Below are 22854 nucleotides of genomic sequence, written 5' to 3' on the forward strand. Positions count from 1 at the left end.
TAACATTTTGTTGGTGAGATGTAACCTTAAGTATCTATGAAGAGTTGAGGAAAAAAGGGCTTTGCAGTTAAGTTAGGAAACATTTTTTCTTTACTCCATTATTCTATTTTCAGTAATTTTTTGTGAACAACTTAAATTGTTTCATGTGATTATGTATTTGGAGAATAGTATAAATACTATACTTGCCTGTTTTTGAAGTGGAATGAAAGCCTATCATTGCAGAAAGTCAAGCCTTCATTCATTTCTTTGCCCTCATACAAAGACTGACAGCAAACACAGCTTTATGCAGTATTTACAGGGGATCCATCTCCTCCTTTTGATGCACACCTTGTGCTTTACTCTTCAGTTAAAAGGATAAGATGGTAAAAATGACACTCAGTTTTGCATCATCACTGGCTACTCTACATCTTTCAAGTTTCCACATCTGGCTGATCTACAGAAGAGCAGTAAGGACAATAATCAGTATATTGTCTAATTCTGAGTAGATTGTCTAGACAATTTTTAGTAAAGAAACTAGCTATCATTGTATCTGTGTTTGGCTTCCATTCTTACCAGCCTCCATAAGTATTACAGTGGGATGCCCTGTGTGTGCTGTGAGAGGGGAAGAGAAGGAGGAGAAAGTAATAGTGAAATTGGCCTTGATAAACAGGTCTCCGAAACTGGGCTGTGGGGTGTCTGATTTTGAAGCATATTGTTGTGATTTTAAACACTTCAGAAAGTATGTTTTAAATTTGTATATCTATTAGTATGTTCGAGCTGCCATAAAATCAAAAATCTCTCTTGTGATACTCAACGATCTTAGTAAAACTCAGTAGTTGCTCATTGCAGCATATGCAGCAACACCACAGCAGGAGGTGATGGGAAGTGCCTTGCAGTGACTAATCCAACTTTGTACATAAGATTTTAGAAGCTCTCCAGCATCTTGGCATGCTTGTTGGAGGAAGCTAATTAAATTACTTTAACAATGAACAGAATAGTTTAGTGCCTGTTAATGTAACAGAGGCAGTCTGGAATTTCCTGGCGACAATGGAGACTGGATAATAAGTGGCACTTAAGTAACACTAATTAACAGGATCTTCCTCAAAAATTAGTCCCCCTACTCTCTTTAGCACCACTATTTGTAATGACAAGGCATTACTCTTTACAAAAAACAAGCGCACAATATGGCTGTAGCAATTAAGACAAAATTGTCTATTTTAGATTTTGTTTTCAAAGCTTAATGAATATAGGTACCTTATATTTACAAATCAAAACATTCAACTTACTATATGGTCCCCAGCTAATCTGGCACAGGACTGAACATATCCTAAAAATGTCTGTCATCAGTCTTTTCTGCTACTGTAAGTCTAAGAGACAGAACGGAATTAGTTTAAGTAATAAATGTTTAATCAAAGAATTTTACATATTATTAACAGCATTCATTTGGCCAAACATCTACATGGTTGTAGTATCCTACTTGTATATAAAGTGGGAATGTATCAAGTATAGACTATGAAAGTGCAAATAACAATTCAAGGTTAGAGTAATTTTTTTACATTATAAAATTAACAGGTTTACAAAATAGTCTTGCCAAACCTTATTTTTGAATTGTAAAGTCAATGACTATGGTGTTAAAATAAGTACCAAGAAAATACAAATTTAATAGGCTAATTTCATGCTCATAAGAGTAACACGGAAACAATGGATATACTGCACAACCTAACCAAATTACAAAAAACCAGAACCCACAAACTTCACTATCTTCACAGAGAGCACTCTTACATATCTTACTGTAACTTTGCAAGACATCTCAATGCAATACACAATCTTTTTGTGAGAATCTTTCTATTCAGAAATTACAATTCAAGGAAGCTATGTGAGTTGAACTACTTTCAGACCAATTCATGATGATAGTTCATGAAGAACTGTTTTAGCTGAAGGATTTTATACCATAGAACAATTTAAAATAGGTATTTTTAAAGATGTCCAAAGGTTCATGATCATGTCAGGAGTAGGGCGCCTAGAGGAAAAGCTGGAAAATGATTTGAGACTATTCTATTCCATTCTCTCTAAAGATGCTTGCAAAATGAACTAGATTTTTATGGGGTAAGGGTAAAATATTGTTATTTCATTTTTTACTAATATGAACCTTGTGACTGCAAGGTTCAAAAGCTGGATTTGCATGAATTAGTTACCAAAACACTCACTTGAACTCACAGTAATCAATACATAAACTTTGCTATCATGACACTTGCCTATACACACTCAGTAGTAATAAACTTTTATATCATATCAACAAATCTCTGGTAACAGTTAAGCAAAACTTAAAATGGAGTGTATGTAATTTGCTTATGTTATGACAAGTTTTGATTATATGTAATTAAAACAGCCATTTCAACAACTTACTCTAGTTGTAATTACATACTGTACCATTGTATCTCACTAACTGTAGATTGATGCTTTTAAGCAAATCTAAAACCAGTATTTTTTTTTTTTCACGGTACAACAACTAGGAAAAGGGGGTTTTGTGGGTTGTATTTTTTTTTTTTTTTTTTTTTTACACTAAACAGTAATCACATAGCAAATGAATATTGTGCAACTGAACAAATACCTAGCAGTGTTCTGTTTATGCAAAAACACTGACGGAACATTTATTTACTGTAAAGGCAAGGCCATGGGTGGTTTTATGGAGGTCTTTGCAATTGATAGCATAGTTACTCCAGAACAGACACTGAATTTGAATTACTTGTTTAACTGTGGCAACTATCCAGTTGGGTTAGGCAAAGGCACCATAACATGTTGAGCAGAATGTGTTATCCGAACTTTAATTGTGGGACTGGCTAATATATGAAAATTCTGTATTCCTGTATTTTTATAAAATGTTATCATTAAAAGTAATTGCACTATTAGTGCATAGAATGCTTTGTAGAATTATGAAAACAAAGAACTATGATTGCACTTCCATTAAAGTGTCTCTTAAAATACAGCATAGCTGTTGCTAACTCACTGTATTTTAATATTTAAAGTAACTGTTTAACAGCAGCATTAGGTTTTATTAACTTAAGATACAGGCTACATTTAATTAAATGCAGTCACCATGGCAACACACGCCAGTTAAATTTAGAGAAGCAATGCTACCCAGTGGTTTCGTTCACTGCTAAGAATTGCGGGATTAGTTTGATAGAGTAACACTGCACTGTTTCGGTAGGCTACTGCCAACTAACTATTCACAGTTTGGCACATTTGGACTGTAAATAGACATGAAAAAATCTTTGATTTTAATGGGAAAGAATATCCCCTAAAACTTGTTCCTGGAGCAGTACTAAAGAGAAGCATTAAATACCTCCGTTCACACTGCTAACAAAAATGAAAAATGAGTAAGGAAAAGTTATGGAAAACAAAACTAAAACGCAAATGAATTGCTAATGTTATTTTGGTGAAAGAATGAGTTCTACAAAACGGAATAAACTATTTCCTAGGAAAACCAACCAAAATAATCAGTGTAAGCCTTTAATCCGTACTTTCAAGTTAAGGATCATCAACCTAAGGCTAAACAGATGCTGCATTGTATTAGGAATGTGGAATACAACCTACTTATTCCTTTTTCTTGAGAGCAAAAAGGCAAGAACTACCTAATTAAATGCAAAGGATATTCCTTGAAAGGTTCACATTATTATAAAGAACTACAATTCAAGAGAACTCCTAAATATCTGTTGTTACGTCAGTGGTTACAACTGAGCTGTAATTATGTGGATCAAAGCCTCCATAATGCTTACTCCACATACTGTACCATCTGTCACCGCCATTCATTTACTCCAGATTTAGTTTTTATTCATACCAGATGCACATGTTCAATCCATTCACTTGAGGTTTGAGGAGTCTGACTTGAAGTATCTCCTGAAGCATCCAGGGCACTAGTTACCTCCCTGTTATCATCACCACTTTGTGATACCGTTTCACCTGGAATAATGTTTTCTTCAGAAGTGCTTTCCTCTGTTTGGGTTCCTCTGCCTTCGTTTTTGAGTGCATCCTCAAATAGTGCATGCTCTTCCTGAGGCTCCAGCCCTGTGTCTATAAGATTTGGTTGCCCTGCTGACCCATCTTCAGTACTGGGTTGCTGTGAATCCTCATCCATTTCTGTACTTGTTGAGGGGATCAGAGCAATACTCTGTGGGTTCATGTCATGAAACCAGGCCATAATATTTCCAAGTAGATTTTCACTGGTATTGGGATCTTGACTGCTGGAATCAGCATCACTAGAAGTTGAGTATAATCCACTTCTTGTATCGCTGCAGGGGTGTGAATGAAGACGATCAGCTGAAAAAGGATCACTGCCTGCACCTAGTCTCATCAGACTGTCACCAAGTTCTAACAGCTCAGAGCTGCTCAAAGCGCCTCTTGGGTTATCTATACTTATGCGAGCAGAGTCCAGTCTTGTAGGCAAAGAGGTACCTATTGCTCCTAAAGATGCCTCATTATTTAGAAAGTCTCTAGTTTCTTCATCTATGGCCAAGCCAGATTCTTGTAATGATAACTGAATAGCTAGCAGGATGTTTGGGTCATCTTCATCCAAAGAACTCAGAGCCTGTGGAAATACATAAGGTTGCTTTCAGAATAAAACTTTCATCTTGTTACATATTTTGGATTAAATGTAATTTGGGCTCAAATCTGAAATTCATTCATTATTCCTACACGTCATTTATCAGAATCAATTTCTACTGGCACAGTTGACAACAGAATTTAAAAGGTGACTATTGTTACATTAGTGATTGTTCAGCAATTCTTACTGGTGTGAATGTATAATTTGTTGTCCTAGATTCTCCCTTTCTCATTGAAGTATTAAGAAAATTTGCAGAGAGACAAAATGACACAGAAAAGCAGAGCAGAGGAAGGCAAGCAAAGCAGAGAGAATGGAAAAGAGATTAGGGGAGATACCTGAAGAGAATCCTGGTTTTCAGAGTGACTGACAGGGGTATAGTCATGAAGCGAAGAGCTGTGCAGAATACCCATAGAAGCTGAACTCACCATGGAGGTGCCATGTCTTCTACTACTGCCACCTTCCTGAGTGTCTGTTTGGGCAATTGAAACAAAAACGGTTGAAGAACCAGTGAGGAAGCCTTCTCCACTATTATTTACTGACAGAATCTCTTCCTTCCTTTTGGATTCCAGCTGTGTAATTTTACTCCTTTTTTCACTCTGAATGAAATAATCCAAAACACTCCTTCCACACCAACTCTTACACAGTGGCAAAACGCCAGTCCCTCTGTTTTAGGAGTGACTGCCTGGTTCATTTGTGCCTTTCTGCTCTCAATACCCTTCTTCTCTTTGAAAGGATGGGTTATGCCATCAGGAGCATGAGCCCGTTGGCAGAAGGGGCAAAGTGCTTCTAAGGCACATCCATGATTTATGGAAAGTCCTGAAAGATACTGCACATGGACACAATACAGGATGCATTTACAGGTGGACTACAACCAAAGTTTGCCCGTTTCTCTGTTCTTTCAAAGACAACAACTCAGCTGTAATGTTAACATTACATTAATTTTTACCATAACATTGCAGCACAATTAAGAGTAGAGTCGTTAGTGTATACCTCAGCAATCACTGACATTGCTGTTTTCTTAAAACAACCAACAAAAAAATAGAAGTAAAATGCTGTTCCCAGAAAAATTGCTCTGTAATAAAAATAAATTTAACTCTCTTGACTTTGAAAAATGGAATTTTCCACTTCAAAACTCAAAATGAAATAAGGTGAGATAAACTAATTCTCTCTTGCATGCTTTAACATTATGCACTGGTCATCACTACAATATCCAAGTGCTCAGGCAAATTCTAGTCCTCAAACTAACAAGATCGTTTTGCATTTTACTTGTAATAGGGAAGGGCCAAAGCTCACCAAAATTCTTTTTACTGTTTCTAAAATAAAGAATGCATTTGTTTATTTCTCCTCAGTAAAGGAATTCTCCTTTTGTTTTTAAAGGACAAGCTATGCATAGGACTTAAGTTCATGAGACACAGAGATGAGAGTTTGTGCAGCATGGCTTAGAGACCAAGCACACAACTGGCAGCTCTGAAGAAACAGCGTCACAGTATGATTTGGATTCAAGCTATTTTTGTACCTTTGCAAAAGCTCCTGGCAGAATGGAGACAGCCCAGACAGCCAAGTTACAGTGACCTTAAGCGACGGCACTACCAGCCGTAGCGCTGCTTATAAGAGCAGCACGCTGGAAGTGGTAGCCCGTGCCAACTTGTTTCCTGGCTGTCTTTGCCAATACAGGAGTTTCTGAGCAGGGTTTTGGAATACAGCCTTATGACTATCTTCCAGCAGGCCTGTAGCAGGGAAACCTCTTCTACACTCTTTACGCACAACTGGTCTTTTTAATTGGCATAAAAGAGCTGGTATAAAGATAAGACTGTCATATGAAGTATGAGCTCTTCAAAATTTCTTCAGAAAAACAAACCTGCTCTAAATAGCTGAGGAGTCATTAGTGGGAAGATCAATGCATTTCTCTTTAAAAAGAGGAGCAGCCACAATGAAGTCAGCAACACTTCACAGAATCATCATAGAATACCAGGTTGGAAGGGACCTCAAGGATCACCCGGTCCAACCTTTCTTGGCAAAAGCACGGTCTAGACAAGATCGCCCAGCACCCTGTCCAGCCGAATCTTAAGACTGTCCGATGTTGGGGAATCCACCACTTCCCTGGGGAGGTTATTCCAATGGCTGATTGTTCTCATTGTGAAAAATTTTCCTCTTGTGTCCAATTGGAATCTCCCTAGGAGTAACTTGTACCCATTACCCCTCGTCTCTTCCATGTGACTCCTTGTAAAAAGGGAGTCCCCATCTTCTTTGTAGCCACCCTTTAAATACTGGAACATGGTGATAAGGTCTCCCCTAAGCCTTCTTTTCTCAAGGCTGAACAAACCCAGTTCTCTCAGCCTTGAGAAAAGAAGGCTTAAGGGAGATCACATACAAAAATGCAAAAGTAAGCCTTTATGTTGTATCCTGGTAAATACAGCAATGTATTTGAAACTTCTTTAAAGTGCATCCACAGAAGAACAAACACTGTGGTCACTACTAGCAATTTCTGAAGTAGGAAGAGAGAAAAAACAGCCCCAGGCAGGAACATACCTAATGTACTTTCACTGGGGTCATCAGGATCCGGAGTATTGCTCAGTAAACTGTGCATGTCTCCACGTCGACGCTGTCTATGCCTCCTCCGATACTGAAATTCAGCATATTCCTGCATAAACCAAAGGTTACAAAATACAGGGCAGCATGCAGTAATATTTTTCTGATGTAACGAGCACCACATTTTTATAAAAAATGTGTGATTTTATAGGTTTATTATAAAATCACCTGTTCTCAGAAAAATAAATTGCAAGTTACATCATGCAATGCTTAAAAGAAATAATAAAAAAAAAATCCAAGGTAATCCTAAATCTATAAAATAATGACTTAGCAAAGAAAAATACTTGATGTATTACCAACATTTTAATACTTGCAATCTCCCTTTTTAAAGAATTCCAAGTACACATTTTTTGTTTAAAAGCTTTGATGCCAAAACTTTACATACACACATATCGACACACTTTTTAATAAATATACCTAGTGATTTTAGAACATAAAAACAATTAGTCTGAATTAGACCAATAGATTACTTCAGGGTCCCTGTTGCCAGCAATGGCCAGTAGAAAACAACCTTTGGAAGACGAAAGAAAGCTGGCAGACATACACCGGGACTTGTTATACTTTTCCCAGCCTCCAGGACACTATGGCTCAGGAACTTCTTAAGCCACAGCTGATACTCTTCTACTGAACGGTCTTTGATGGATTTTTATTCCATTAATTACAAATCTCCTCTATTTTTGTCTAACTTGAGCTGCTGCTGAGCCATACCATATGGATTTGAACTCCTGCAGCCTGTAATTTCTCACGTTGTGTGTATTTACCAAAGACAGTTTATATAACATTTATGGAAAAGGCTCACTTTTGGCCACATCAAGCTAACATCCCAAGGGTTAATTATCTTAATACTTGGAAATAAATGTTTTGATTTCCATACCTTTCCTAATATTAAGAAACTAATTTTATGCTTGAAGGCAAATTTCCAAGCGTTCTGGTTAGTACAGCTGACGCTGAACCTGACTGTGCAGGTAAGATCTCTTGTAAGATCCCTTGTTAATCTCAGTTATTCATTTACACAAGGCAATAAAAACATACACACAGGTACTAGCTCTTCTCTTCGGAAAAGAATATTGCTATTTTCCTCCCTAAGCCCCAGGCTGGGAAATCTGTTATCCAAAGGCTTCACTTGGCCAAATGACTTGGGAAAGATAACATTACCATTAGCTTTCCTTTCTTACATTAACCCTTCATCCTAAAATATCTCAACGTCTAAAGTATCTAAAATTCAAATCCAGAAGTGTCATTTCTCTTACACAATGGCCTTATTAATTTTGATGGTATTATGATGGCATGTTGTCTTTCCATGAAGTGTTTCAGACCGAGTTCTTATGCGTAACGACATATGCAAGCCAAAAAGAATAGTCACAAAATGATCAGTGTGGGCAGATTTTTATCTATGTAAGAAGATCCATGAAAATTGTAAGAACATAAAAATAGCTGTACTGGACCAGACAAAAGGTCCATTTAGCCCAATATTCTGTCTTCAACAGTGGTTAGTAGTAGATGCTTGTTAGCCTATGGAACAGCATAAAAACCAGGGCAAACATGAAGTGATTCTTCTGTAAAATATTCTTCCAGCTCCTAGGGAGCTCAAGGATTTCCTAAATGGAAGGCGGCACCCCAAACAACACAAAATCAAATCTTGATATGAAACAACATAACTGAATTATTTTAAAAATATGTAATTATTTAACTATGAATTGGATAAGGAATAATGAGAAGTGATCACTGAACACTGAGATTTATTAGTCATTTCAGATCTTATCTCTTATCTGTTTGCAATAAAATCATAGATTTTACCAATAGCCATTTAACTTTTGGTTGCTTTTTAACCTTTAGAAAGATATCTTGGTTACTACTGATAAAATTTTATTTCTGATTACTTGGAACAATTTTATACATGTGAACAAAAGAAGTTTTAATTTTATTGGGTAGGAACATCATAGTTTCACATAATGGTCTACAACAAGCAGTGTTCCTTGCTAAAACCAGTAAGATTTTGTTTTCTGTAATAATCTGGTATTCACAGACATTCTACTACTTGTCTGTAAAAGTACGGCTCTTTGTCAAAAATTTTGTAGTGAAATTCACTAAAATAAACAAAGATGACCATTATTAATTCTAGAAAATTCCTTTAGCATAGGTGGTTGCAAGTATCCTTGATAGCTATGTAGCAAAGAAACCAACTTACATCATACAGTGCCACATTTAGGCAAATCACAAAAACTCATAAGCAATCATCTAAGCACGACTGCAATGGCACCTACTGCTAAACAGCTTATCAATATATTTCTTATCAGCTTTTTCTCATAACCAGTTCCACTGATGATACAGTAACATCACAATGGGTTTGATATTATCAAGTGTGGAATTATTTCGAAGGGAAGGACTAGAGGAACTAGACAGGAGAAGCAAGTTGATCTTTTGTAGAGAAGCAAGCTATTTTCTCACCAGCGTGATGCTCACCAACAATAGCAAAGGAAATATATAGAAAAAGTACATGGCATTTTCCAGGATGCTTTAAAATGACTAGCTAGAAAGAAAACAGCACCAAGGAAACGTTGAAATGAAGTTTCCTTCCTCACTGAATGCTTTAATCTAATGTTCTCAAAATATTAAATAAAAATTAAGATGATAAAGGAAAGCTTTATAGGAAGCTTCTCATATTTTAGTGCAGCGTCTTAACAATTATTTACTCTTTCCCCTATATAGATAGTGGAATATTAACTTTAAAAATTGTAATTTTCATTCTTGGTTAAGTAGCAGAAGTTCATCTCATTTGAATATGTAATTTCCATCCTGCTTCAATATATAAAAATAAAAAGAAACATTTCAAATGGCCAACAATATTTAGGTGTATGCCTGTATGTTTTTGTTGGATTGTTACAGAAGGACGGAAATTTCTTAGACTTTTTGTCAAATTCTGCTGAACTGATGTTGCATTCAGAAGTAATCTACACAATTTCATATATTTATTCCTTGAAGGTTCCCCAGCACATAGACACCAGTTTATATACAATTTTAAAACTGGTTATGTACTTGGAAAATGATGAATACAACATAGCTTGTCTAATGCCACCTTAAATAGCTATAGCCATGTTAGAGGCATTGTTTAGAGTCATTGCACAATTAGCTATGCATATATTTCCTTCTATTGTGAAATAAATAAAATGGTAAGCTTAAATCAACTTGAAATGCTTTGAATCAAAATAAGGAAGCTCTTCATGCAGATTGCAATCATACCTGTGTTTCTAGAATATGCAGAAGTTAAAAAAAATAAAAAGAAATAGTTTACCTCGGGGGATGCAAATCCTAAATATTCCCAATCCCATGTTCCACCAGCAAAGCTATAAAATGAAGAGATATACCATAAAGTTTAGAAGTAGAACAAAGTATGAACAACCTCCAGAGCTTCAAAACCTATCAACATCTAAAAGTAGTGCAACTGTAACTCCCTAAACTTAACAAGTCTTCTGCTTTCATTCTTACCTCAAAATTCATTTAGAAAACCATACAATTAAATTGTTGACTGTTCCAGAACTGCTTGATATTTTTAGCAAATACTTATAGATTTTTGGAGTGTACCAGGTATTTAGCGACAACCTTGAAGGAGAACAGTGAAATGGAAGCCACGACATCTAATCATTAATATATCACAAATGGGGAAGCAATTTAGGCTGCAACATACAGAACAGTGATTCTCAAATACATTTTTCCTCAGTGAAAAGCTGTAATTCCACAAGGATCAAATGTCTAACAGAACATCACTATCTGGTGATTTACAACCACCACGTTTATCAGCTCCACTTTACCTCTCTGTCAAAGAATGACAGTGGATTCACCCACTTCGGCAGATATCAGTGAACTTTTTTGACTTGCACAGTATTTTGTTTGGATTACCTGCGCCTGGGTGCTTCTGGCGAGTCTGCAGGAGCAACACCACGGGCCACAGAGGCCAGGAACTCTTGCCGTTTCTGCTGCACAAGACAAGCTGCACGGATGATTTTATGGCGAGGAGTCCGAAGGTAAGGCCTGTTCACTTTCTGTGCAAGGTCTTCAGTGACCATTTCTAGGTCTGTCTGCAATAGTTAATAAATACAGAATAAAATAATTTTACAATGAAATGAAAAGCGGGCAGAGCTCTACACGATAAATACTGAGCAGAATGATATCCATTTTCCTGGAAATACCATTTGAAATACCAAAATACCCCAAAATGACTGTCCTTCTAGCCTACCCTTTTACTGACCTAAATGCTGTCCTCCAGCTTCGAGCAGGGCTTCCCTGCAGTCACACATATTGAACATCTTCAGGGGCCCTAAAGGAAAGGGAAGGAGGCAGCAGACCCTGCTGCTGATGCCAGTCCCTCCCAGGTACTCCCCCAATTTTGCCCCCACCCACTTGTCAGACACATTAGTAGGGACAGACAGGAAAGAGGCGCCAGAGGAGATGAAGACTGAAGCTAAAATGTTATCCTCAGAAAGCAGATCAACAGTAAATAATTTTCTTTCTTTCCCCTTCCACCTGTCCTTATCCCTTTCCTTTTTCAGCAAAGTGGTCTGTTTCATTCATTCTAAAATTGAACTAAAAGCTACTGTGTTGCAGAGTAATAAAAATGCACTGATTTTCCAAACTTGGTTACAAATACAAAATGGATATATCAGTTTTACACTACAAAAATGGCAAAAATAGTATTACAAAAATAATAAATAATATTTTTATTTACATACATAATAATAAAGAATATTTATTATTAATAATAAGTAATTTTGTAACATTACAAAAAATATTACCAAAAAAGAGTAACATTAGAAAAGCAAAACATATGCATGTATTACCTGCATAAGTTCAAATATTTCTTTCTTTGTGCTTTTAGGCTCCAAAAAGAATCCATATGGATAAGAACACTTAAGAATGCGGCGAGTTTTTAGAAGCTCTTGCACTGCATCTTCAATGAATGTGGTATCAGGACAGCCTCCCTCAGCTGTAAGATGAAACAAGCATTGTGCAAATATTTTCCTGCTGATGTCAGCATTTCTTTTAGCGTAAGAGTTTTCCTCCAAAATAAAATTTACGTGCATGCCAGTTAAATATTTTGCAAGCAAACAGCAGCAGGTTCTCAATGACTACACAGTGCTCTTACTAAAAGAAGTAAGCACAGAATATTAGCTTCTCCCTTACTAATGCTACTTTCTCCTTGAGTCTTTGGAATAGATAAGATTTACTGTACATTTAGCTTTCATCCACTGCTTATGAATTCTATTACTGGAGGGATCACATCACACAGCAGACTGATGTGAGCTCTATGCGAGCTAAAAAAAAGGTTTAGCCATAACAGAGTTGACTTGATTTCAAATCAAATTCACAGATCACAGCAAATACTTACTTCCACTGAGAGCTCTACTCAACTGCTCCATCTTTTCTTTGGCTGTTTTTAGAAGGCGCTGTTCTAACTAGAAAGAGAAAATAAATAAAATACAGTAAGATAATTATTTTTGGATTAATAAAATAGAAACAAAAATCAGTAAAAATGGCTTGACCCACACCTGGTAGCTAAGTTCATGGTTCTTAAATCTTGTGTAATAGTGCATAAACCTATCAAGCTCTTGAAATCTTCTATGCTTCTTTTCAGCCTGGAAAATAATGGGGAAACAAAAGAAACCAAGATAAATCTTATGATTTAATTTAGCAATCACCATTAGATATAATTACATAACCATCTGTTTCTATTCCCACTATACATAAAACATTGTACACAATGCTGATGAGTGCCATGTAAGTAAAGAGACAAATGTCATTTCTGAAATTCACAAGTCTGCAAATACTGTAGCCAAAGAGTTGATACACTGTGTGTGCAAGCAGACTTTCCAAATGCCAAAATTAAGGCATGTCTTCTGTAGTGCACAGCAGCTAATTACAGTACCAGCATGCCCATTTCACAAAAGGAAACCATGGCACAGAGAAGTAAAATGACTTGAGTAAAGTCACCAGTGGTTGTTACCAAAGCCAAAAGCAGAACCAAATCTTATGTTTCTATCCACAAATAAGCAGTGTTTCTTTTCTGTCTCTTTGATATACTTAAAGTCGTATTTTTCCATTTAAAACTCAGGTTAGGAAGAATTTTGATGAAACTTATCCTAAATAGAAAATTGCAGCCTTAGCACTATTTTTCAAACACACACATTCATTTGTTACCTCTACTGTCATCTCCTTGGACTGTTCCTCTACATGTTGAATAACCTCATAGCGAGTGCATCTGTAGTAGCCTCCAGTGGAAGAGCTGTGCTTCTTCCATTCTTCTAAGCATATCCAGCAAAAGTCATATTTGCACTTCAGAAAAAAAAGGAACAAGGGGGGGGTGGGGGGGGAGAAGTTGATACATTGTAGCTTTGCAGTTACACATCATTATTCCGCCATGAACAACTGAATTAACACAATTCTGAGCATGCTGATGGTCAAAAAAATTTTTGAGGAGCCTCCTTCCTGTTTTACCTACTACAGAAGATCTGGGTTATCAAACCACATCAGTCATAATTTTTGTTCCTTGGATCACAGGATTATGTTGGATCTACAAGTTAAGTTTTAAGTGGATGAAATAAATCAAATTATAAATACAGCTGATTAGGCCTGGTTTTTTGTCATTGTTTTAAAAAAAGACAGTCCCATTTTTTTAAGCAACATAGAAACTGTTCACGAGAAAGAGTGAATTTTTTCCTAATATCACTTAAAAAAACGTGATTACTGGTATTTTTGTCATGTGGTGTTCCTGATGCAATATATTAATAACAACTACTAAAGCAAGAGAGAAGAAACCAGAACATAAACTTTGAAGAGTGATTACTTCAAGGTGAGTCTTTTCTGCATCGACTGAGTAGAGAGCTTTCAAAATAGGTAACACCTTACAAGGAGATCTGACTTATCCAGGCTTCTCTGCATCAGAGAAGATGAAACTGTATTAAATATTCTCAACTCAGCCCTGAGTTCTCAGCTAGTTTATTTCAAAATAATTGGAAGCTATTTATGGATGGATGGGCAAAAGACTTTATGACTTGGTGAATCCTGTTTATTTGTTTTACAGATGAGCGAAGAAAAAAATTACATTAATTAATATGAAGCCATTAATATTATTATTGGAATTTGATAAATTAAGTCGCTTTTTTTCTCGCCTTGATAAGTTTAACCTTTCCAGGAATACCTAGTCTATACCAGATGTGTTTATCGGTAGTTGTTTTATACAAACAATTAGATATATTACAGGAGGAAATGAAATCTAATTCTTGCATTGTACTTTTGCTAATTTTCTTCTAAAAAGCAATGCAGACTAGGGTGTTTCTTCTTGTTATTGTGCTGCACCTTCTTTATTCTTAAACATTTTTTTGAAGCTGCTTGCTTGTACAAAATGGTAAGATGAGTGCTGAGAATGAAGTATGAGAATAATTGTGTACAAAAGTGTTAAGTGTGTATCACTGCATCATTTGCCTATTATTCAAAACCACTCATATTCATTATAAGAAAAAAATCATTACAAAATATTCAAAAAATGGTATGAAACAAGTTGTTTCACAAGCAACAGAACTAATAAAGCTTGACTTTCTATTAATTTATGTGTATAGGCTCCTACTGCAATAATCTCACCTCTCCCAAATTATCTCCCTCCATGACCACTCCACTATCAGTATCTTCTAATCTCTCACATCTCCAAAAGCCTCCTCAGAAACCCAAGATTCACCCAGTGTTCCCAGACCCTCCTCCAATACCTCAGTCTCATTAAACGTTCAAACCCACATCACCTGTTTCTACACATCTCCCAAAACCCTGAGCTCTGTTTTATGTGCCTTTATGATCACCAAGCCATGCAGCAGCACCGCCTAGGCTTAACAAATCACATCTGCTGCCTGGCCACTGTCTGAGCCAAGCAGAAGAGGCAACTGCTAAGCAGGTAACTGCTGAGTAGGTATTTTGGCCTCTCTCTTGGTGGCAGTAAAAATGAAGTCTCTGCACCATACAGCTACCAAGTTCCATGAAACTTGCAGTAATCTAACATCCGTGAACCCCCTCCTCTTCCTTCGTATCTGGTTCAAAGTACCCAGAAGGTTAAAAAACTACTATGGGTAGGGGAGTGAAAGAGCAGGACTGCCTAAGCCTTGTCTCCTTAGAAACTGGGCTCATAAAACATTAAGATGCCTGCTTAAGTACAGAAATGTGATTTTATGAGTAAAGAGTATCCTCCTCTACACCAAGGTACACACTAGCTGCTAAGAGGCAGTTGTAGCTCATCATGTAGTAGGCTTGAGCAGACCTTACTGCAGCAAAGGCAGAAGCTCCATCACAGACCCTTACTTCAGTGGAGGAAGAGACAAGCGAGGTGACCACTATACCTTGTGTCTGAGCCCTGCAATGAGCTTGAGGATACCCTTCCTTTCCTTCCTCACTAGGCTGAGAGGCAGCTTCTGTTTGCAGAGATTTCTCCACCACAAAAGGAATCTGACTGTTTTAAGGACACTTTAAGCTGTTTATAAGGTACAGCAACAAAGAAAAGAGAACTGTGGTCGTCAGCCAGTGCCTCAGAATGGTACTGAATTGAATTATCTACCTTCAACAGTGTTTAATGGCCAAAGTCTTCTCCAGCCTGAAGCCATACTTTTGTTCGATTGAGATGAGCTCAGTGGCAAAAGCTGCAACAAACATACCTTTTACGGTTTTTAGCACTATGGAATTTATGAGCTCTTTTAAAAATCATTTAAGAAAAATAAAAACCCCAAAACAGCAAATTTGGCATAAACCAAAGTGGAGGAGAATCTATTCTCTGCTGCCACAGACAAAACCAAAGAAACAACATCAAAAAAAGCCCCAACCTTCAATTCATATCACAGAAAGAGAGAGAATATGTGATGATAATATAAAGAAAATGGGATCTGCATAGCAATGGAGAGAGACTAACACATTTCCAGAAATAAAGAGAATTACTTTCTAAATCTCTTAGCTTTTTATTGGAGGTCGACTATGTCAAGTGTGTGCTACTTTCTTATTTTTAATGATGCTCCTCAAAGAGGTATTAGCTGTAGTTATAGAAGGTATTTCTGACATAAAGAAACAGTATTCTAAATATGCTTTTAACTAATTTGAGAGAAAAAGCATTCTCAAACAATACTGAACTCATGGCAAAAAATATTTTCTCTATTTCAGTAGCACAGTGCAAACTCATGACTAAATTTTTGGCTGCTGTCACCAGTAAGTTTCTTTTGGAATTACTCTTTGCTGTCTTTTCATTTCTACTGATTAATTCCTGTTCACAGTTTTCCATTTAAATCTTCTCTGTTTTGTTGCTATGTTAGAGAAATAATGCAAAAGAAAAAAGCACTAAGGCAAAACCTACCTTAGAGCTTACCATTCCTTAAAATGTTTCATCTTCTGCCAACTAAAAATGCTCTTTCTCTTCTACATTATTAATGATGATTAAACTGTCAATTATTTCTGTTTCTTTAAGTTTCATACTGTATTGCCAGTAATTCTTAGGTGTTTATGAAATTTCAATCATTACGGTGTTCAAAAGCCAGTTGTCCTGGTTTCGGCAGGGATAGAGTTAATTTCCTTCCTAGTAGCTGGTACAGCGCTGTGTTTTGGATTTAGGGTGAGAACAAAGTTGATAACACACCGGTGTTTTAGTTGTTGCTAGGTAATGCTTACACTAGTCAAGGCCTTCTCAGCTTCCCACGCTCTACTGACTGAGAAGGCTGGAGGTGCACAAGAAGCTGGGAGGGGGCACAGCCAAACTGGCCAAAGGGACATTCCATACCATGTGGCATCATGCTCAGTACATAAACTGGGGAAAGCTGGCCGGGGGGGGCCGCTGCTCGGGGACTGGCTGGGCATCGGTCAGCAGGTGGTGAGCAATTGCATTGTGCACCACTTGCTTTGTGTATTATTATTATTAAATTATTATTATTATTGCTATTATTATTTTATTTCCATTATTAAACTGTTTTTATCTCAACCCACGAGTTTTTCTCACTTCTACTCTTCCAATTCTCCCCCCATCCCACCGGGGGGGGGGGGGGGGAGGGGGAGGAGTGAGCGAGCGGCTGTGTGGTACTCAGTTGCCAACTGAGGTTAAACCACAACACCAGTCAAACAGATTTCACTAAATATGAAACATTTTCTAAATACGTGTAACCCACCATTTGTCAATTATCTAATTCTTGCAACAGGTTCCATTAGATCTCAGGCATGACATTCAGAGGTTTTGGAAGTCTGTGCTCCTAAAACGTATACATGACATACACAACCTGAATTATGGTTTTACAACAAGTTCTATGAAGGGTCTTTCTCACCTTTGCACATTGCATGTGGTTGCAGCCCTCATTCTTCTGAATTGGAGATTTGCAGTTGGCGCATGGTTTGGAGTTCGTTAGTAACCACAGGCAGTTGGCAGCATCTTCATATGCCTCACTCACTCCCACAACTTTTTGAGGGTGACAGGAGGATATGGAGCATGCAAAAACAGAGAAGTTGAAATTGTACTTGTGTAATCTTTTGTGAAAATCAGATTAGGAAAGATATTCGTTTACCTGTTTCTTGACAGAATATTGTAATTCTTCACTATATATTTCTCACATATATAAATATATACATTTTCTAATTTATACATATTATATACAATATTATTACACATAGTATTCCTATATATTCCCACGCATATATTTCTATACAAATTTATATATGTTACATATGACATTTATAATATATAAATGAGCAAATACATATATGAGAAAAATAGGCATAGTTTGACAAAGTATGGTGTATTTTGCTCCTTTATAAATTTTTCTATGCTTTCCAGAATATTTATAACATATTATGGAAAGGCTCTGAACTGTGGTAATCAAGTTAAGTTAGTATTCAATTCAAATTACTGTTAATCTTTCATTTTTTTGTTTCTGTTGACCAAGAAAATGTCTGTCCTGTGTAAACCCAACCTTTATTAGTTTTTTCAGTAAAAGTTATTTATCATTAAGCCGTTCTCCACAATTCCCTTGCAATTCACCCTCAACCTTACTATCATTAACCTGTTGGCTTGAATTAGTTTTAAAGCACACAAACAAACACACGGAACACAACTCAAACAGAAGTGCAGACTGGGCTAAAAGATTTAAAATTGCCCAGGACAAATAAAGTTATATTCAGGAATAAATCAATTAATTAATGAAACAAAGCTGTAAGAGGAAGGGAAAAGCATTTTGTATGCCCTGACTGAACCACACGCAGATTTATGGGGCGGAATGGTTTAAGGAGAACAGTCTACCACTACTGCTGCCTAATATGCAGTTAAAGTATGAAGCAGCCCCTCATTCAAGGGTTTAATTTTCTTCCCCTTTTACCCTATTTTTCAACCAATGTAGTTTTTACTTAATGCAACTAAAAAAATCCCTCTAAACCCAAAAGATAACAACAACAGCAAAGAAAATTAATCCCCACCCCCCACCCCCCAGGCATGACTCTTACGTTCTTCTGGTTTCATTTCAGATATTTTCTGTAGCCAGTCCTTCCAGGTTTGGCAGTCACAAGGTTCATGTGCTTCACCAAGACATTCCCTGAAAATGAAGGTGTATACACAATAACTTATCATTTAGAGATTTAGAATTAAAGTTAAAATTGGTTCAAGCTAAAAAACATGGAAACTTATCAAGACACGCTCAAACTTTAATTAAGTCAGGAAGATAAAAAGCGATCCAATTAACATTATTTTAAAATACTCTTAGACTACTTGCTCACAAGCATAGATGACCATCATTAAGATCAATAAAGAATTTAAATGAGACAGGAAAGGAAAAGAGCTTTTTAAAATTACAATCTGAAATAAATCAGCTGGTTTTGCAGCTGGGTACTATTTTAGTGCCACAAAAAGTGCTAGTATAGTTTCTGTGATAAAGGTAAACCAGAATAAAGAGATTATTCAAAACTAGGTAGTTTGCTATAGCTGAAATGCATTTTACGTAGAATTACTTGCATCTATTCAGTTGTAATAAATAATCTTTAACTAGATTCAAGCTTTCAATCTAGAACAAGATCCAAGCCCTTGAACACCAGCATTACGTATTTATGGATGTTTACTCTTTCCAACAGAGTCTCTTAAACGGGGGCTTTAACTTAGTTACATGGACCCAGTTGAGAAATGAGTCCCTTGAGCTTCTCTTGAAGTTACTACTAGCTTTAAGGATGGCAATCACTGCTACACAGAGGCAGATATATGGCTTCCAGATGGTGCTTGGGTATAGATGTGTCAATATGGACTCTGGATTTGTAATGACTCCCTTTTTTACTGGAAAGACAGCAAATAGCCTCAGACATCTGCCACATCAAACAAAACAATTCAGAGGGAGTATATTTCAGATGGGCACCAGCTGCATCAGAGCACACGCAAGTTTTCTGCAGATCCAATGGTGAACTGCTTTCTGCAGGGCAGATTCAGAAGCTACATCAATACTCTTCTGATCGCTCTTGTCCACATCTTAAGCAGGAACACAGGAACAAACAAAAGGTTACAGCAACAGTTTTTAACTTTTTTCCCACTAGCTAGTCTGCTATCAAACAAGCTTAAATTCACTACACAAGGACCTCTGGTTTGGAGATACTTAAGATCTGTAGCTGGGAAAGATTGTACTGGAATAGGTAACTAGTCTGTAATAAGGCAATCTCAACCCTGGTTGCAAACTGACACCTTTCACTTCTGTGGGACGGTAGTACACTTAAATCATTGACTTCAAGAGAGCCAAGACCTCTCACACAGTATTTGTTCCCAGAAAGGACTGAAATTAGCAAAAATTAACTTTAACAAACTCAGTTTTAAGTTAAAAGCTTGTTAGTCAATCTATTACTGGGGCAGGGAAAGGCTGTGTCTTTGACGTTTTCAAATGTGTAAATTTGTGGATTTTTAATGAATTGTAATCATATATATATCATGTATCTGTATCTAGAGCTATATGATAGTCACAACAGAGTGTTAAAGAACAACTTCTCATGGAAGAAGTTCTTTCCTCAGCCCACCCCAAAACAAGGATTTTTATACTGGGACGCCATTTTACTAGCGTAAGAGTGTTGAGCCTATCGCTCATAAAACTTTTTATGAAACAAAGCCGTATTTTGGATAGACTCCCTGACAGCACTGAATGAAGGGAGCTAACGCCAAACGGCTGTGACAATTAACAGCGTTAGCTTCCCCAGACTGCCTTCCTCAATACGCAGCAGGATCATTTATTTGAAGGTGCAGTACATACTTAATAAAATTGTAGCAAGTTTCAACAAGTTAAAATTCATGGAAGGGCTAAAAACATCCAAGAAGAATGCAGTTCAGGATTTTCTTTCCCCTCATGATAATATTTGTATCATATAATGAATTTTGAATTAAAACAGCAAAACACTGTTGCAACTTATAATTGGCTTCCCAAGTGCACCTGAAGAGATGTATCTCCCACAGAATGAGACTCTGCCCCTTGTCTCCATCTAGGATGAAAGGAGCGAGGACTTACGGTGCAAAACTAAGTGTGTACTTCCTGCTACGACTATTTTCCAGAAGTGTCTGCTCGCTACAATTCCTTGTGCTTCTGAAACAGCATGAAGGGGTTCTAATATGTTGAATGTATCTGATAATACACAGATGTAGGATTTGTGCACAGTTTTCATTTGTACTACATTTAAATATCTTAGAATGCTTTTTCTGAAAGGGAATAGAATTTTGTGTTTGTCACAACAGATTACATTTTGTTGAAGGTGCTGTTAGTGGTGGGTAATGAAAAATGAGTAAATTCTAAGGAACTCTGTATTTAAGAGGAACATTCCTACTTCCACATTAAAAAAAAAAAAAAGGAAAATTGCTTAATAGACTCGGAGAATTTTCTTGCTTTTATGAGCAGGAAGGCTCTAGATCCAAAAAAAGCAAGTGATTATCTAGGGGCTGGTTGGGGTTTTCTAATACATAAATTCCGAACAATCTCTTACTAAATGCAGTATCAATTGCTATTACAATGTCTAAACTGTAGATTACCTGGGTAACACTTGCAGAACTGACATAAGTATGGAACTGTAGGATGTGTTGATTGAACTTTAAAGATATAAAGCAAGCTCCCTTTAAGCCTACAGTAATGATGAAAACCCTCTGAACTGAGAATACACTTTCTTTTTCTCCAGAGGTACTCATTCATGCACGGGGTTTTTGTACTGTAAGACTAATATGGCTGTCCTCAGCAAATGGTTCTGATTTACAGTACTGCAGGATGCTTTGGTTGCTAGCAGAACTTTCTTGCCATTGCTGAAACTCTTCATTCACTTTTGTGGGGATGAAAAAAAGGCCTTGGAAAGGCCTTCTTGGACATTTTGCTGCTAGAATGAGGTCTTTTTCAAGACCTTAACTGTATTTGTTTGTGCAGTATCTCAAAGCATTAACATAAAAAGAACATTCAGAAATATCAGGAAACATAAAAAAGACATTTCTCATAAAAATTAGGCACTCAGAGGACATTTTCACACTCAGAGGACATTCTGGGGACCTAGTACATTCAGCCCATGTAAAGGAAGCAGTAGCTGCCAATGTCTGAAGGACCATGTCAATATTACACTAAAGTGGTCTCAAGCTCTGTCCTTCAGGTTAACAGAAAAATTGATTCTCTGTCTGTAATCAGAAGCAAGGATGAGAGGATGGTACCTTCTTGTGGAATAGTACTAAGGTTTGTTATATGTTCACTGGTAAAAAACATCTTCTGGTTTGTTTCCACAGGATTTGTTTCTTTCAGAGTTCTCCATCCACTATGAACAACCTCTTCCCAAGAAGTTCTGTTTTCTGGCTTTTGTGGTTGTTTCATTATGTCTACTTTCCTCTTGTTCCTTCTTCCTTTCCATTCATATGGGGAAAGAACTAAAATCAGAAGCATCTTTCATTAAGAGTCTTATGATATTTGGAATCAAGCAGATTATTCAGGATCTCTTCTTCTTGCATCATGGTTTCAATTGAAAAATGAAAAGAACGATTACTCAGCTTGCCTGAATGTCTATACTTTGGTTAACCCTTTTTGATTTTCCAACAGCAAAAAGGATGTCCCACTACAATAGTCATAAACTGTCAGTCTGATAATCTCAAGGAACTAGGATAGGGCTTTGCTCTGCACTTCAGAAAAATATCCCACCACTTTTTTGCTTTTGTTGATACTGTTCTGTCCTTTCCTTGGAAGTGCTGAAGACAGGCAATCCTGAGGGATGTTTTTTTAAATATGTTATAGCTTTTTACTCCTTCTCGAGCTTGTATTCATCTTAAGACTCAACAGAAGATAACATAAAGAAAAAGTGCTGATCCTAAAGAGAAACAAGGATTGGAGTGAACCTGCAAACAGAATAGCTATGTATGAAGCAAAAGGTCCTTCATAGTCCTGTTTAAACTCCAGCTTATTTGATGTGATTCTACCAAAATTCAGAAAGAGCTAAAAATTGCTGATTTTCTGTGCTACAATTCAGAATGTGCCATGTTTCAATTATACTACAACTATCCAGAGCAGACTCAAAAATCCCTCCACCAATATCCCACTTCTCCTCTGTCCCCTCAGAACAGAACATCACAACACTCCATACCTCTGTTTTGCATCTAACAGAGCCAATAATGAGTGAGACAGTATTATAAACCTTTGCTGTGCCCCAAAATACTAAAA

At 36.8% G+C, this 22854-nt stretch overlaps 1 protein-coding gene across 3 annotated transcripts in view; it reads right to left on the reverse strand.

The window, feature by feature from the left end:
- Window positions 1-1368: 1368 nt before the first annotated feature.
- ANKIB1 (ankyrin repeat and IBR domain containing 1) overlaps window positions 1369-22854 on the reverse strand; it is a 102280-nt gene continuing 80794 nt past the window's right edge. The window contains exons 10-20 of one of the 3 annotated variants that reach the window (XM_076331523.1): window positions 18665-18753; window positions 17497-17627; window positions 13361-13495; window positions 12712-12798; window positions 12552-12618; window positions 12004-12149; window positions 11066-11244; window positions 10461-10512; window positions 7109-7202; window positions 4915-5048; window positions 1369-4564 (exon numbers count right to left, since the gene is read on the reverse strand). In XM_076331523.1, coding sequence (XP_076187638.1) covers window positions 3812-4564; window positions 4915-5048; window positions 7109-7202; window positions 10461-10512; window positions 11066-11244; window positions 12004-12149; window positions 12552-12618; window positions 12712-12798; window positions 13361-13495; window positions 17497-17627; window positions 18665-18753 — 1867 coding nt within the window. In that variant the 3' untranslated portion in view covers window positions 1369-3811. Of the gene's footprint in view, window positions 4565-4914; window positions 5049-7108; window positions 7221-10460; window positions 10513-11065; window positions 11245-12003; window positions 12150-12551; window positions 12619-12711; window positions 12799-13360; window positions 13496-17496; window positions 17628-18664; window positions 18754-22854 lie in introns of all 3 variants that reach the window. The other 2 variants (XM_076331524.1, XM_076331522.1) reach the window with 2 other exon arrangements.

This window comes from Aptenodytes patagonicus, chromosome 2 (assembly GCF_965638725.1).
Source record: "Aptenodytes patagonicus chromosome 2, bAptPat1.pri.cur, whole genome shotgun sequence".
Lineage (NCBI taxonomy): Eukaryota > Metazoa > Chordata > Aves > Sphenisciformes > Spheniscidae > Aptenodytes > Aptenodytes patagonicus.